This window comes from Phyllobates terribilis, unplaced genomic scaffold (assembly GCF_046119375.1).
Source record: "Phyllobates terribilis strain yellow unplaced genomic scaffold, ASM4611937v1 Scaffold_4__5_contigs__length_816908805, whole genome shotgun sequence".
NCBI classification, from domain to species: Eukaryota; Metazoa; Chordata; class Amphibia; order Anura; family Dendrobatidae; genus Phyllobates; species Phyllobates terribilis.
The window spans coordinates 166,870,613-166,886,848 of NW_027362764.1; the positions used below are offsets into that span (position 1 = coordinate 166,870,613).

General features: G+C 35.6%; 2 protein-coding genes across 6 annotated transcripts in view; both read right to left on the reverse strand.

Moving 5' to 3' along the window:
- Positions 1 to 16,236, reverse strand: part of HOXA3 (homeobox A3) — a 44,612-nt gene that overhangs the window by 18,258 nt on the left and 10,118 nt on the right. Inside the window, exons 1-4 of one of the 5 annotated variants that reach the window (XM_073677894.1) lie at positions 15,794 to 15,938; positions 15,123 to 15,204; positions 9,682 to 9,792; positions 5,284 to 5,444 (exon numbers count right to left, since the gene is read on the reverse strand). The exons of 1 other annotated variant lie outside the window; for it this stretch is intronic. The gene's annotated coding sequence lies outside the window, so the exon portion shown is untranslated. Of the gene's footprint in view, positions 1 to 5,283; positions 5,445 to 5,891; positions 6,015 to 9,681; positions 9,793 to 15,122; positions 15,205 to 15,793; positions 15,939 to 16,236 lie in introns of those variants that run through there. 3 more of the 5 variants (XM_073677892.1, XM_073677896.1, XM_073677897.1) reach the window with 3 other exon arrangements.
- HOXA4 (homeobox A4) lies at positions 6,005 to 8,028 on the reverse strand. The gene is made up of 2 exons (XM_073677904.1): positions 7,335 to 8,028; positions 6,005 to 7,001 (listed from the first exon to the last, which is right to left on the reverse strand). The coding sequence occupies exons 1-2, from the start codon at positions 7,780 to 7,782 to the stop codon at positions 6,688 to 6,690; spliced, it is 762 nt and encodes a 253-aa protein (XP_073534005.1). The 5' UTR covers positions 7,783 to 8,028; the 3' UTR covers positions 6,005 to 6,687.

Consider the following 16,236-nt stretch of genomic DNA (forward strand, 5'->3'; position numbering starts at 1 on the left):
GCAATAGTCAAATGGCTTTAAGATTTCACTACAGACCTTTGCCCCAAACAAACTAACATCATGCAAATGTAATATCTCCCAGAACAGAGAAAACACATCTGCACTGAGCAGCTTCAGGAAACTTCCTATTTGGATGTCAACTTGAAAATGGCAGATAAATCATCATGCTGAACCCTTTGTCCTGTTGAATTGCTAACACTTCACATGCTCAGTGCCTCCTAAAATATCACAATTTCCATTTGACTGCATGCAAAGATGTTTATTAAAATAAGTGAAAATATTTATTTTATATCCATATTACAATGACAAGTACCACTGAGTTTTGTAATTTTTACATGGAGAATATATAAGGTGATAATAAAGAATAAACAGTATTAAACATAAAACATGGATAGATAGATAGATAGATCGATAGAGAGACAGATAGATTAGATAGATAGATAGATAGATAGATAGATAGATAGATAGATAGATAGATAGATAGATAGATAGGGATGGATGGATGGATGGATGGATGGATGGATAGATGGATAGATAGATAGGGATGGATAGATAGATAGATATATAGATAGATAGATAGATAGATAGATAGATAGATAGATAGATAGATAGATAGATAGATAGATAGATAGATAGATAGATAGAAACAGCATTTTTTCCATGCAAAGATGGGTGCAAAGCCTCCAAGGATATCATCAAAACCTCTTGCATGCAAAAACTTGTGGGCAGTGCTCCAAAGTCAGATGATGGATAAAGAAACATAAACAGATTCCTATGGGCTGATTAAAATCCTTTTTTTTTTCCATCATCTGACTTTGGAGTGGTGCCCCCATTTTTTTAGTTTTTAGAAAGACAGACAGGCCAGATAGATCGATCGATAGATAGACATACAGTAAGACAGATAGATAGCTAGATAGCTAGATAGCTAGATAGATAGATAGATAGATAGTAAAGATAATTGGATATATAGAACGTGCTTCCAACATGTTTTATTAATATAACTATTTGCAAGAAGAATCAGGTGGTATATCAGAACAAGACAACTAATGGTCTTGGTTGGTGACAAGATATTTCCTTACAGCCATAGTTAATCAGCAATTTACTTTTCGACCAAATGAGTATACTGTGCACATATTTGTACTGAGATGACCTTACCGGAATAGCTCGATTTTTATCTTCGGCGTGGTATACTGTGAAAATGTCTACGTTCTTCTCCCAGAAACTCTACTTGTAAAAAAAAAATAAAATCTAACACACACACACACATACACACACACACACACACACACACACACACACACACACACACACACACACACACACACACACACACACACTTTCTAAAAATGCATATATAGAGTAACATACACTCTCTCACACACATTTTTTTTTTTTATCAAATGTTTTTTATTAATTGTTATAAAGATTTTCACAAAGGTAAAAAATAAAAAAATAACAACAACAGCAGCTAGACAAACATTGGAGAAACACAGTTCTCCACCCCCAACCTTAAGAAGCATTAAACATGAGTTATTTATACATCTTGCCTTTACAGAACCATAATTGCTCTCACACACATTAACATATAAACACATATTCACACACACATACACACATTAACATGCATTCACACACATACATGCACACATTACCACACACTCACATACAATCACACACACACACACATACAGGCTCACACACACACACACCTACAGGCTCACACACACACACACAGGCTCACACACACACACACACACATACATACAGGCTCACACACACACACACATACACACACACACACAGGCTCACACACACACACACACACACACACACACACACACACACACACACACACACACACACACACACACACACACACACACACACACACACACACACACACATACATACAGGCTCACACACACACACATGCATCCTGCAGGTTTTAACTTGAAGTGTATGTCTATTCCTCTTCATCCAGAAACTTAAGCACAATGTTGCTGTAGGTGACTTGGCGCAACAGAGGGACATTTCAACAGTCTCCAGTGCACATGAAATGAGTTAATATTGACAGTTGCCAATTAGCTGGAGGTGTGCAGTTATGAAGATTCAAAGTGATAACTGCCACAAAGCCTATTTAATTGCAATGACACTACCATTATTTCTCCCTATGGCTTTTTGCTATTCTAATGCCTTAATTTAATACATACAAGGTTCAGATCAATGAGACGTGAAGATGGATTTTGTCAGTTGCTGCTCCATTGCTAGAGTGGGGTTCTTCTACTGTAAACCCCTAGTAAATAGCACACACAGCCTTATGTGACTTTGACCCAAGCTGAGGAGATGTTACAATATTCTATACTAAATACTTAAAGGGGAGACATGTCACCTACATGAAATAACAGTTCCTTTATCACACAAGTCCAAAAAAGTGGAGGGAAACGGATATCAGAGTGGATCTTCCTATATAAGAACAGTAATGACGCCGGATGTCTTCTTGAGTCAAGAAAGAACACAATGCAGCGCTTTTCTTTGCGACCATGTCCGTCTATGGAGGCCAGAACAGTGCAAAAAGTGCGCAACAAAATCATAGGTTCTTTCCATGTCAGGTAAAAAGACTGGACACAAACCAAGAAATCAATCAGTGCTCATGGCAAAAAAAAATATGGTTAGCCAGTAACAAACTGGCATACTCCTATCAGCAAAACTTTACAGAGTAGGTAGAATATTAAGGAGCCAATGCTGCCCATACACAATCATCATCTTGCACAATCCACTCAAATCCACATCTGAATGCCATAAAATGCACAAGAATTGTATCTAGCAATATGGATTTCAGAAAACACCTACAAAATTAAAGTGTATTCATAGCCACAAAAAAAAATAGAAAATACTGACAGTTTACACCATACAGTGCACAAAGAGAAACATGTCTTTATAGCAGCAGTCCATAGTGTCATCCCAGCCTGCTAGAGTTTGGTGAATCATACTGGTACCTGTAGTTTCAGAATATATGATAACCCATAGATTTTGTATTTAGATCCCATTGCAACATCCTACCCCAATAACATTTCTTGTAAATTAGTGATTGCATAAACACCCTGCCTTATCCAAGAAATAGACTAAAAATAGTGACATCCAAACTGTCACCATATTAACTGTACATTAGCACCAAAAGATGGGTCCTATTGACACAATTATATGGCTTGAAATGAAGATCTTATCTCAACATAAAAAAAAACAAAGAGCAATGCAAGCCTCACCGATGAGTTATCAAAGAGTCCATGTTATTACACATCAGCACTGTAGCTCCTTATAGAAAGTAGAAGCAGCCTCAGCTCATTTGAGTATGTATACTTTCCCTTGAAGTTGACTGATTAGTTGGCTATTTGAATCCTTGCTGTTGATTGCTGGGAATATATATCAAATATCCCCAGTATGGAAAGCTACATGTGAAGTGTAATGTGAGAGCAATGGTTTTCATGTGTTATGAACTGCATGTGTGGGGCGCTTTGCTGGCAATATTTATATACTTGTGTTCAAGTGATCCAGTTATGAAAAGATCTATGTGGATAGGCAGGGCGGGGCAGATTATGGTTTGCCCAAATGGGTTGCTGCCATGAAATAGGATAAACTGAAAGAAGGAATGAGGGAGAAATAGAAAAAAGGTTACCATGACATAGAGACATATTGTGTATTTGACTGTAACTTACTGAAAATGGATGGAAAGAAACCAGAGGAAAGAGAAAAAGATGAAGCAGAAAATAAAAAGCTTTGAGAAATTCATAGAAGCTTGACACAAAATAAAAATATAGATCACATCAGCATGAGAGAATAAGTGAAGGAGATATTGAGAACAGAGAGGAATAGGGTTGGAGAATATAAAAAGGAAAGATTCAGACATTGGGGTGAAGAAAAGAGAAAGGTAAATAGTGGGAGAAGGGAGTAAGAATAAAAATGAGCTAGAGAATGGGATAGACAGATAGATAGATAGATAGATAGATAGATAGATAGATAGATAGATATGTATAAATAGACAAATGTGAGAGTGAAAAGAGAAAGACTGTATGATAAAACAAAGAGGATAGAAATTGTAAAGAAAATTACTAAAAGGTAAATTGGAAATGGGAAATAAAGTATAAGAGGAAGGGAATCATAAAGGAGGGTCAGAGGAAGAACAAAAAGAGATCGGAGAAAAAAAAAAGAGGATATTGAGTAATGGAGACAGAGTAAATAAAATTTAAGATGCGCAGGAGTAGTGGGGTCCTTGATATTTTATCCCTAGATATTAATTACATAATTACATTATTTAGTACATGGCAAATATTACACACACGCGCAAACACACACACACACACATATATATATATATATATATATATATATATATATATATATATATATATATATATATATATATATATATATATATATATATATATACACACACACACACTTACATACATACATACACACAAATGAACAACCTCCTGGTTAGTTCAGTTGCACCAGGGTGCCATGTTCCTCACGTTTTGTTGCATCACCCACCTTATATGTTACCACATTGATAGAATACACAGTAAGCCCGTGCCCCAGTGCGAACCACTCAGCTTAAAGAAAGCCAATCAAAATGGCAGAGCAATATACCTCTTGCCTACAGCTATGTGCAGTCCTTTTCTCTGTGTGCTATCCTATTTCTAAACACAATACAAATAAAACATCGTTCATTTAAACTCTAATCTTAGAAACTATTTCAAAAGCAAGATGTCAAATCTTAGGAATTTAGATCAATTAGCATCTGGATGCACCAGAGGCAACCCAGTGATCTGGGGAGATAGCCCTGTTGCTTCAAGGAACCTATCTGACATACTTCTTGAGGCCAACCCTTGCTTCAAATATTTTATATAAACATTTAACATTACTTCTTTTTTTTTTTTAACAAAGACACGATTTGCCAGGTTTACATGAAAAGATGGTTCGTTTTACATGGAACTCTACACTAAAGGTCAAGGGTTTGAGGGTCAGCTTGCATCTTCAAAAAAAAAACCTCAATGGACAGAAACCGTGTCCTCTGGATGAACTCTGGTTGCCTTAGCAAAGGGCAGACTATGTGACAGGACAAAGAACAAACAATAAATGGAGGGGTAAAAGGATAGAAGATTAGGATAAATGATATAAATATATATATATAACACCTCAGAGTAGTAATGCTGTTCCCATGGCAAATCATAAAACAAGTGCAAAAGATATATTACTAAATAAAGCGTCCTAGTGCATAGGTACCTTGATGTGATGGAAGTGTCTGCGGATCTACCCGGCCTCAATGCTCTTAAGGAATATGTTTAGGTTCATTAAAGGTATATCCAACAGAGGTGGCGTCATTTTCTTTAGAAATGCCATGGCTTCTGTGATTTTTTTTTTCCAAATGTAATCCTTAGGAAAGTCTGGTAAGGTACAAATAAGCCATTATAAGTCAAATGATCTTATATTGTTACATGTTTATATTAAAAGTAAGAATGGAATTCTACTACGACTGCTACCTCCACTACTACTACTATACAATAATAATCATATCAGATTTTTTCAAGCAAAAATATTGAGGGGTCACCATGTTAGTTAGTAGAAACTACTTAAGTTAACAGCGCACGTACTAGCGATTTTATTATATATTTAATGGCTGCTTTCCATATGGTTCATAAATATTGCAGTGTCAGGCTTCTTTAAAGCTTAGTAATTTTTTTAATACAGTGCATACATTAAACACAAGCACATGTATGCATATACATATATACATACACACATATAGCCCCACACACAAATATATGTGCTGAAACACATTCACAGTTTCCTACTATACATTTTCACTGGACATATAACATAAAACTCTTTACCCCTATATCACCAGCTGGTCACTTTTTGGTTGATGATGGTGTAACTTCTGGGACCCCATATGTTCTAGCATGTAGCATTGCTAGGTTCAATACTAAACAGGTTTAGAAACGTGTTGTTTTTTTTAATCTTTAATGTTGACAGAATATTCTTCGCGTTTAGCACCACAATAATACAGCACAAAGTCCACGACATGTACCACCACTGTATCTACAACGTATTCTCGCCTTTCAGACGATCAAGGGCCTTCTACAGAAATCCTAACACAGGGAAAGTGTCAAACATACATTAATCTCAAAGGTAGGGAGTGCTAAGCAGGGAAAACAGTTATCTTGTGTCTACAGAAATGCTTTTGCCTAGCTAGTATTTACAAAATCAACTCATTTCTTCTTCAAGAAACCATTAAATAAATCATTAAAAATGTTTTTGTTTTCTTAAATACCCACAGCTATATGTATATGTGTAATATATCAGTCCATACCTTTATCACATAATATCCCATAAATGCATCTGTGACGTATGTGTCTTGTATACAAAATAGTTTTTCTACCTATGTAGACACTGAACTATATGTAAATATTCATATACACATATACACCCTTAGTTTTTTATACGTATACAATCAAGTACATAAATAGAACAAGAAAAGTCTCCATCCATTTCCATGTTTATAGGAACAATTGTCCAGGTAGGAGCAAGGACTTTGTATCCAACAATATCATCGAGATTGTTTTTTTTTCCTTCCATAGTCATTTGGTCCAAGTGATTACCAGCAATTGAATTAATGCCATTAATGCCTTATAATAATGGGGTGGTGGACCCATCTGTGTGCTGATGGCCCTGTACTTTGGACTGTTGGCTTGTGGCTGATGGGTTTGCAGAGCGCATCTTAGTGTTGGGCAATTTGTGGTCTTTCTTCCACTTCATCCTTCTGTTCTGGAACCATATCTTGACCTGACGTTCAGATAAGCATAAAGTATGGGCAATCTCTATCCTCCGGCGTCTAGTGAGGTATCGGTTAAAGTGGAACTCCTTCTCCAGCTCTAATACTTGTTGTCTGGTGTACGCAGTCCGAGACCTTTTGGGTTCCCCGCCAGTGTAATTTGGGTTAACTGAGCATAAAGAAGAGAAAAGCAATGGGACATAATCATTAGAAAATGACTTCGCACCATTGTTCATATAAAGGAGGAACAGAAGAACAGATCCCAGGCTACTGACAATACACCAAACAACGGAATGTATTGGGATAGGGCTTGAGTCGAGCCTTAAAGGCGTAAGGCCCAGGTATTTGTGGCATCAGTCATTACCTCCCATACAGATCGGCTCCAATAAATACTCCAGAGAGGAGCCATGCAGACTACAAAGGATGGTGTGTCCCCCCAATGCCTTGGCCAAGAATCCACCCAACTGACCCCCCACCACACGATGCCGGGATTGTCACTTACTTATGTTGACATGTACTTTCTTCATCCAGGGATAGACAACTGGTTCTTTGCTGCATTTCAGCCCAGCAGCACTCTTCTCAGGATGGATGCTGTCATTGGATCCTCCTATGGGCTCGCAGTGCTGTGGTGCTGCTGCTGGTGGTGGCTGCCTGAGGACGTGGCTTTGCAGAAGTTGCTGAGGTTGACTGTGCCCTTTGCCAGGGATGCCCTCCTGGGCGACCCCAGGCTCGTGGCTGGCTGAGAGGTGGCTGTATCCATAGGAGGCTTCAGCATAGCCGCTCGGAGTTTGGTAGAGAGCCTCAGCAGGAGCCTCGTACCCGGGTTCCCTCGGCCGCTCGTAGTATTCTGGAGACTGGTTGTGCAAGTAGTTGCTTTGGGCATATTCTTCGCAGGGTGGGAATTTCGGCTCGATGTAGTTGGAGTTTATCAAAAACGAACTCATGGCCATTAATTTGTGCAAGTGCAACAAAAAATACTAATTTTTCTCGCGTTGTCGTTTTTCTGTTCTGCACAAAACCCTCCTACTCCCTGTCAAGTGTGCAAAGTTACACACCCATGTGACTGGCCCAGCCAATCAGTGCTCTGCTCTGCACCCCGGATAAGGAAACACCAGAATGATAAATGCACTGCAAGTCACCCCTTATAGACTTAACTGCAGCTGGAACATCATCAGACTAAAATCCCTGCCACAGATTCAGAGGACAACACCAGGGATCAATACTAATCACAATCATATTACACCACAGCCTATAATATGACCAAGCAATGTCCTCACATTAGTAATGATCGCCTATGACTCTGCTGCTGTGTGCGAGTCTACCCTGGAGGAAGCTGCCCTGTCCTATTCTGCTGTATGTAACCCTCTGTATGTAACCACTAATGTCATGCTATAGTAGAAGCTATGATAATAACAAATGCACTAGTACTAGTATCGATCGCCTTTCACTCTGTGGATCAGTCCTGGAAGGGGCTCCTTTTCCTTAATATGTTTGTGTGTCACCTATAATCACTAATCTTTATGCTATCTCACTAAAATGCACTTAGATGAGCAATGACTCCATTGCAGAATACGATTCTCATGGACGAAGCTGCAGTACATTATAGCACTGTATATAATGCTATTAATATAGTTATGCTATTATGTTGTATATATTTAGAGCCTGGGGTCTGTGCTGTTAATCCTAGAACATATACAGAATTGTTGCACTGTATGGTCGGTAGGATATGTATAGTTATTATCGTAGCTATAGGATGCAGCCTATATCCAGCCATCAACTCATAAATGAATCTCCTCTGTATATGTGCAAGTGATTAAAGCTTAACCTATATCCAGTCATCAACTATGTAAAGTCATTACTGTGTAGGTTAGGATGTACAGACATATAAAGCTCACTATAAGGAAGTATATTTTGTAAATATAGTAATGATATACACTTTGTTTTACTAGTATATACCAGTTAAGTCACAATAGTCACATGCAAATACTGCTTTCTTTTCTCTTTTCAACTGTACAGTAATCACTGGCTTTCGTGTATAACACATGACATTTATTACTGCCGTAAATAAAGTGATGTTTAGGGTTAAACTCCCCGTGGCATAGATAACAGCCATGGCAGAGTGTGTGAGATATTGCAGAACTGTATATACTTCTCTGATAACTCACAAGATGATCAGGAGGCAACAGCTGACTTTACATATGATCTAAGCATATTGGCTGTGCAAATAATCCTGGCATCAGGTAAAACCAGAACTCGAATGTGCCTTTTTTTACTAGAGAAATCCACAGTCTATATTTTATTTCTTTTTCTTTGAAGAAGTCGAATATGATACTTCCATTCCACATGTTGCTAGAGGAGAGAGGGAGAGCTGCTAGAAGGCAGCATACATGGCTGCTCTGTGTGATCACGTTCTGGACATTAGTGCATTCTCTCTTTGGGCATTATAGATAATGAATTATTAATAGGGCTGACAGTATAATCGTGTTGTTTATAACAGCTAGAACAAAAAAAAAAGGAGAGTGAAATGTTGCTGTGTAACCACAATTTACAAGTCAGTGCTGCCTGCCCAGCCATAGATAGGTAATAGGAGGAGAGAAAAAAAAGAAAGAGAGAGAAAGAAAGAAAGAAAGAAAGAAAGAAAGAAAGAGGGCAACACACTATCATGTTACTATATATGTCAACTATATACTATTATTATGTTGAAACGATTAGCATAATTGGTTGAATATATGTATATATATATATATATATATATATATATATATACATATATATATACATATATATATACATATATGTTTCGCATAGCTATGATTAGTGCATTAAAGAAAAACATAGGAGGCATTTACCTTGCTATGTGAAGCATAAAGAGAGCAGATGGCGAACTTTCATTCATTTGCATTCTGTAGAGGGATGGGGAGAAGAGTTCTACAAATTGTTCTTTTTCCTGATTCCCTGACCTATACACACAGAAAAGAAACATGTATATGAGATTCAGCTCTGTAAACTAAAAGGGAGGAGATCACAGCGTCAAATATATATATAAAAAATAATAGTGATTACACATTGGTGCCTCCCGGATGGTATCTATCTATCTATCTATCTATCTATCTATCTATCTATCTATCTATCTATCTATCTATCTATCTATCTATCTATCTATCTATCTATCTATCTATCACCTAGGTATGTGTAGTGCAGCTTAATTTGTTGAGCATATCTGTTCTCTAAGTGTTAAAAATACTATTTTTACTAACATGTTTATAATGAATTATGTCTCGCTCAGCTGAGTCTGAAAACAGATAGATACAAGTATAAATATTATCTAGTATTTATTGTATTATGACGTACACCATACAGATTGCTCATATATTTAGTCCTTCAAAATCTGAAGATTAGCCTGTGAGCGCAATGCCAGATTGTTTCTCTGCCCTGTGAAATCTCTCTGTGGTTGGCACTTACTGAAAAGTACAATATAGGCAAATGTGCCTTTAATGTGGGTGCAAAATGCCTGAAAGTGACTAGGTAAATTTCAAAAGGCCTGTTTAGTTGTCTTTGAGGTTTTGTTATCATTAAGAATTGAGCCAAGACCACCAGGCGTTATCTCACTAGAAGACATTTAAACATTTTCCTGCAAGATTTATGGCTAGCTAAACTCTGCCACAAAGAAGCAAATCAGCTCTGCTCAAAACAGCGGTGTGCTCACATTTTGTAGGAAGTAAAATATTACTGTTCTCCATATAGAATTGTAACAGTTAATATTTCCATAAATTAATAATAATAATAATATAATAATAATCTCCACAATAATAGCAATATTAATTATATCAGTAAAAATACATACCTTTAACACAAAGCTGCTCTATATGTAGATACTGTTATCAATATGACCCTTATAATAAAAAAGAATATAAATAAACTATTATTTGTTCATATATAAATGTATATATTTACAAATAAATACTTATAACTGATATATATATATATATATATATATATATATATATATATATATGGTTGTTTTTGTGTTTGTTTGTTTTTTGTTTGTTTTATTTTTTTCAGTTTTTGGTTGAGTTTCTTTCGATATAAATTTATTGTTGTTTTTTTTTTGTTTTTTTTTTCTTGCACAAGCGACTGGGTGTTGGTTTCAAAGTGACCGAGAAGTGACACTGGGCGCATTTGGTTTGGTATTAATCTTCCCATTGACAGTCTTTGTTAAATAAGGAGCCTTGCAGTTCACCAGGCGACATTTTCATATTTGTTAGACTCGCTGACCTGAGGATCACCTCGGCCTTGGACTTAGCTTTTCTAAAAGGTCCAGCAAGTGTCTTTTAGACAGCAGGGAGTTTCTAGCAGGTCACTTCTTGTGACAGAAAATGAAGAATAAATTATGGAAAAGTACACATTACAGGGGTTATGAAATGCATCACTCTTGTTGATCGGGGTTCTGAGGAAGCCTAGTGACCTCAATGGAGGAGGCTGTGGGCAGGGGCCACACTATCAGAGCTTGTCAATGATTTTTTTTTTTTTTTTGCTAATAATATTATTTTACTATATTGACTAAACTTGTAATTGTTTTTCATTCTGAGTGAAGCTTAAGAGAAATTAACTATTATATAGAGCAATCATTACCAAAAAGGAAAATCCTGTCCTAATTTACGAAATCTGGAAACATTTAATTCGTGATTAATGATTGGTCAGGAAGTTAGTAACAACCTCACATCAACTATACGAAAAGTGCCAGGAAACAAAAATATCTTGCTATACTGCTAACAGGAAAATATTCTTCCCGGCAAATGCATTCGAACTTTATTATTAAAAAAAAAAAAAGAAGAAGTTTTTTTTTCCCCATTAAATATGAGAGAAGCGCTAACTCAATTGTAATAATTTTATTGAATATTCTTATCTATATTTCAAATGTCTAAAATATTACAATGTGTAATTGCGAAATATCTAAAAACTCCAAGTTTCTGCCCCCATACTTCCTAAGAGAGATCTGTGTCAAGTTATTATCAATAGCAGTAGTAAGTATTTATTATTATTATTGATATTATTATCACATAGGAAATATGAGATACATATCCATCTATCTATCTATCTATCTATCTATCTATCTATCTATCTATCTATCTATCTATCTATCTATCCATCTGTACATGGGTGACTAAATCTCTAGCTATATATATAATGACCTAAGAAAAGGTACTCATATGGACCGAAACATTGCCCTTGTGGGACATCAATTATCCTCTTTATATCTAACTTTATTGCTAACTTTATATCTAACTTTTACCTCCATTTATTTTACTGTATATATATATATATATATATATATATATATATATATATATATATATATATATATAAAAATGGATGTGGCACTTCAGTGCAGCAAGGGTAGATATAAAGTGGATGTTAATGTATATGTGTGTGTGTGTGTGTGTGTGTGTATATATATATATATATATATATATATATATATATATATATATATATATATATATATACATGTAGTTTAATCATCAGTTTGTAGATTGTAAACAAAAAATATGCATATGATATTATAATATGCTGGCAACATGGAAACATAAATACCAGCATTTTTCTAGTTTAATATAGCATGTTTTCTAATTGTGTGCTTTGTTAATAGAATTATTTATATATTTCTAATATTGTTTGAATGTAATTTTCCTTATTGAAATAAAAACATTGACTATTGCAACTTTCTGCTCAGCACTTTTTTTCTACCTACTCCATATGGAACAACTTCATTCAGACCATAGTGTGGATGGCTTCAAATTAAATACAGCTCCTACCGTTGAAAGGAATCATTTTTCTATCCTTGCATTGGTAATTAGGGTCATTTAATAGCTAGGGTTCAACAGGAGTCCAGTCTATGATGCTAGGGGAACGCAAAACACTCTTTATCTTTTGTGCTGATGGCAGAATGTCCACTATATAACATTGACATCCAACTTTGTCTGGATAGATGATGACTTGGAGTAGCGCAAAGACTAAACTTTTGACCTCCAACTTTTTGACCTCCTGGTATACTATGTATGAACAGGCTCATAGGATCACATACAACACAGCACACACATACACATATATTTAACTACGAATACACACACAAACTCATGTTGCTGTATTACTAATATAGGTTAATACTTTTATGCTGGTGTGAACATATATAATTAAAGTGTATTAAACATATGCAAAGCCATTAAAGGATAATGGTAATAGAGCTACCCATGAAACCTATTTCAATTCTACAAGAGACTGCTGATCCAACTTGCAAATTAGGGTTTCATTGCTGATTGCTTTATGTTCTCTGAAAGAGTTTCTTCTAAGAAAAAAAGTAGGAAGGCGAAAGGAAAAAAGCTTGCCTAGCATAGTGTTGTCGGTGAACTTGGTCTGAAGCGAGCTCTGCTGGTGATACTAAGCTTTGCAGATTTATCTTTCTCTGCATTTACTTAACCTGGCAGTGAACTGAGGGAGCTGTGATTTGTTAAGCTCTGACAGTCTTCACCTTAAGCGAGGGCTGCTCCACAGAATTGCAATTGTTTGAACAGCAACGTTGAGTAAATATTATTTTCAAAGAAATAAATAGTTGAAAATGTATATTTTAAACAAAATAATGTGAAAAATTAAATGTAATATTATCATTATTGAAACCTTGATATGTTTAATACAACCTCGAATGCAGTGGCAGGTACAATTCTATCACTAATTCAACTTTGCATCAAAAATATAGAAAAGTCTGACAGACAAATAGATAGATAGATAGATAGATAGATAGATAGATAGATAGATAGATAGATAGATAGATAGATAGATAGAACAATTCTGCTTTTATATTTCTAAAAATAAAAAAAGAGGTAATTTTTTAACATATTAAAATTGTATCAACCCTTATATTTAATATGAACAAGCTCTCAATGTGCAGACATGAGAGCTTTCTATCAGTTTGACAATTTATATAAAAAGTATAATTATTTTTTTTACAAATTATATTGTCAAATATTGTACAGTTTAACTAAATGTATGCAAATGATCCATTCTTCAGAGAAAAGAAATACAAAAAAAAAAATGGAATATATGGATACTTCAACAACAACTGTAAAATTATCTGAACATGAACAGTGGACACCAATAGGAACAGTTAGTTAGAAGAGTGTAGTTAATATTTATTTTTCAACCTCTCAGCCTTTACAAGATGTTTAAGGGACACACACACACATACACATACAAATATACACCCGCATATACACACATATCTCACACACACGAACATACACATATACAGACATACATACATACATACATACTCACGATCAAACATTTTAACATTTTCTTGTGCTATTAAATTAGGATTAGCTAGTGAGATGTACAATAATTGTAGATATACTGAATAGTTCATGTTGGTTTATCTTTCCTTTCATACCTATCTATACATCCATTTGTAGAAAGAGAGAAAGAAAGAAATATAGATGAATAAAAGTAAATAGATCATGTATACTATATAAGTAGAAAGGCAGACAGCTATTATATGAATAAATTATATTTTATACAAATTAGATATATTAGACATGGCTGGATGGATGGATGATTAGATGATACAAGGACAGGTGATTGAACAGACAGCTTCAGGATAAATTAAATTGTAGTTAGAAACATGTAAATATTTATTATAGATTATTTATTAAGAAGAAAGAAAGAAATAAAAAAGGTAGGCAGAAAGAGACATTTACAGACAAAAATAAAGAGACAAAAGGAAAATACATATAGTTGGGTAAATATAGATGATTGATAGCAAGATAGATAGATAGATAGATAGATAGATAGATAGATAGATAGATAGATAGATAGATAGATAGATATTTCACACACACACACACACACACACACACCACACACACACACACACACACACACACACACACACACACACACACACATATATATATCTTACTTTTCTAACACTCTACTCAAATATATTAACAGTTGTTGCAATTTTGTCTTTAGAAATAACAGAATCCCTTGAGAAGCCCCTTTCTGGCGCTGGCAGTTATATTGGGGTCATATTTTATGCTAATTTGGATGCTAAAGAAATTCAGAAAACAATAACAAAGCGGAAGGGAAACACTGACCAAATGTTCCTAGTGTCAGTGCCATAAAAGTTTATGACTTGTTTGAACTTTCGCCAAGAGATCACTAACAAAAAAAACAAAACAAAACACAAACTATCAGTTCCTAAATCTACTGATCTACCAACAAATGAACGGGTTACCTGCAGTTGGCTGAGATGGAGAAGTTTGGTTCTCATCCAGGACCTCACACATAATTATCCCAAACAGTTATCCCTTGTGGATCTGCTAAATAAAGGCAAAGTTTCAGGTCTCAAAGTGTAATGTGAAATCCTCTCCCAAACTTCCTCTTGTGCTAATGACAGTGCAGTGTGAACACACTATTGACACTAAAAGTATGTGAAGTAAACACACAGCTGGGGCCTATCCAAAATTCTTCCCCAGAAACATCGCATGTATCTTCAGGGGAATTTCACTTTCTTTCTGTGCTTCCTTTGATATTGGCCACTTTTACTCTTGGACAGATAAGGACTTGGGTGATCTGAATAGTGTTTATTAGAAGGTAAGTACCAGCCTGGTGTGACTGGGTTTCAAAGATAATATAGGTGGAGACGGCAGCTCTGGTAATCAGTTCTTGACTTTTCATGCAAACCCAACAACTAAATAATTAATAGACCTTTACATAGAATGACTGGTCAGTATAAAATAAATAAGTTGAATATATGGTATTTGTTAGTCATAATTACACTATGGAGGTAATATGGCCGGTCATGCCTGGAGGAAAGTGTAAGATAGAGGAAGTATACCACAGTACAATGAGAGCTAAACATGCAAAATATTATGTCACAAGTGCAGAAGTTCACGTAGAACTCACCTTAAATTGCAACTTAGTAGATACCATACCAAGGTGAGGAGCTCTGAGCTACAGAAAGCTGCCATGAACAAGGTGATGCTTGCAAGCCTGGTGTGTCCTACTAGAAGCCGAGTGATGTCCAGCATGAGTGAGATTATATGATATGTGGTATATAATGTTGGACGTCTACTCCCCAAAACCATAAAACTTACTTTAATAGCCCCACGTGACATTTTATAGCCAGTGAGCCTATCTGTCTGTGCTATGGAGGATTTTACGATCTAATTCATAGACAAAACCCTATTCATTTGGCAACCAAATGTCACATAGCCGGAACTGAGGCTTATAAAGTTTACTGTTATATAACTTAGGGAAGACAAGAATATAAGCATTTAGCAAAGGGAGCTCTTTTCATTACAGGCTGAGAGGAGTTACAGTCAAGCTCAGGTAAGGTAAGTCCAAGC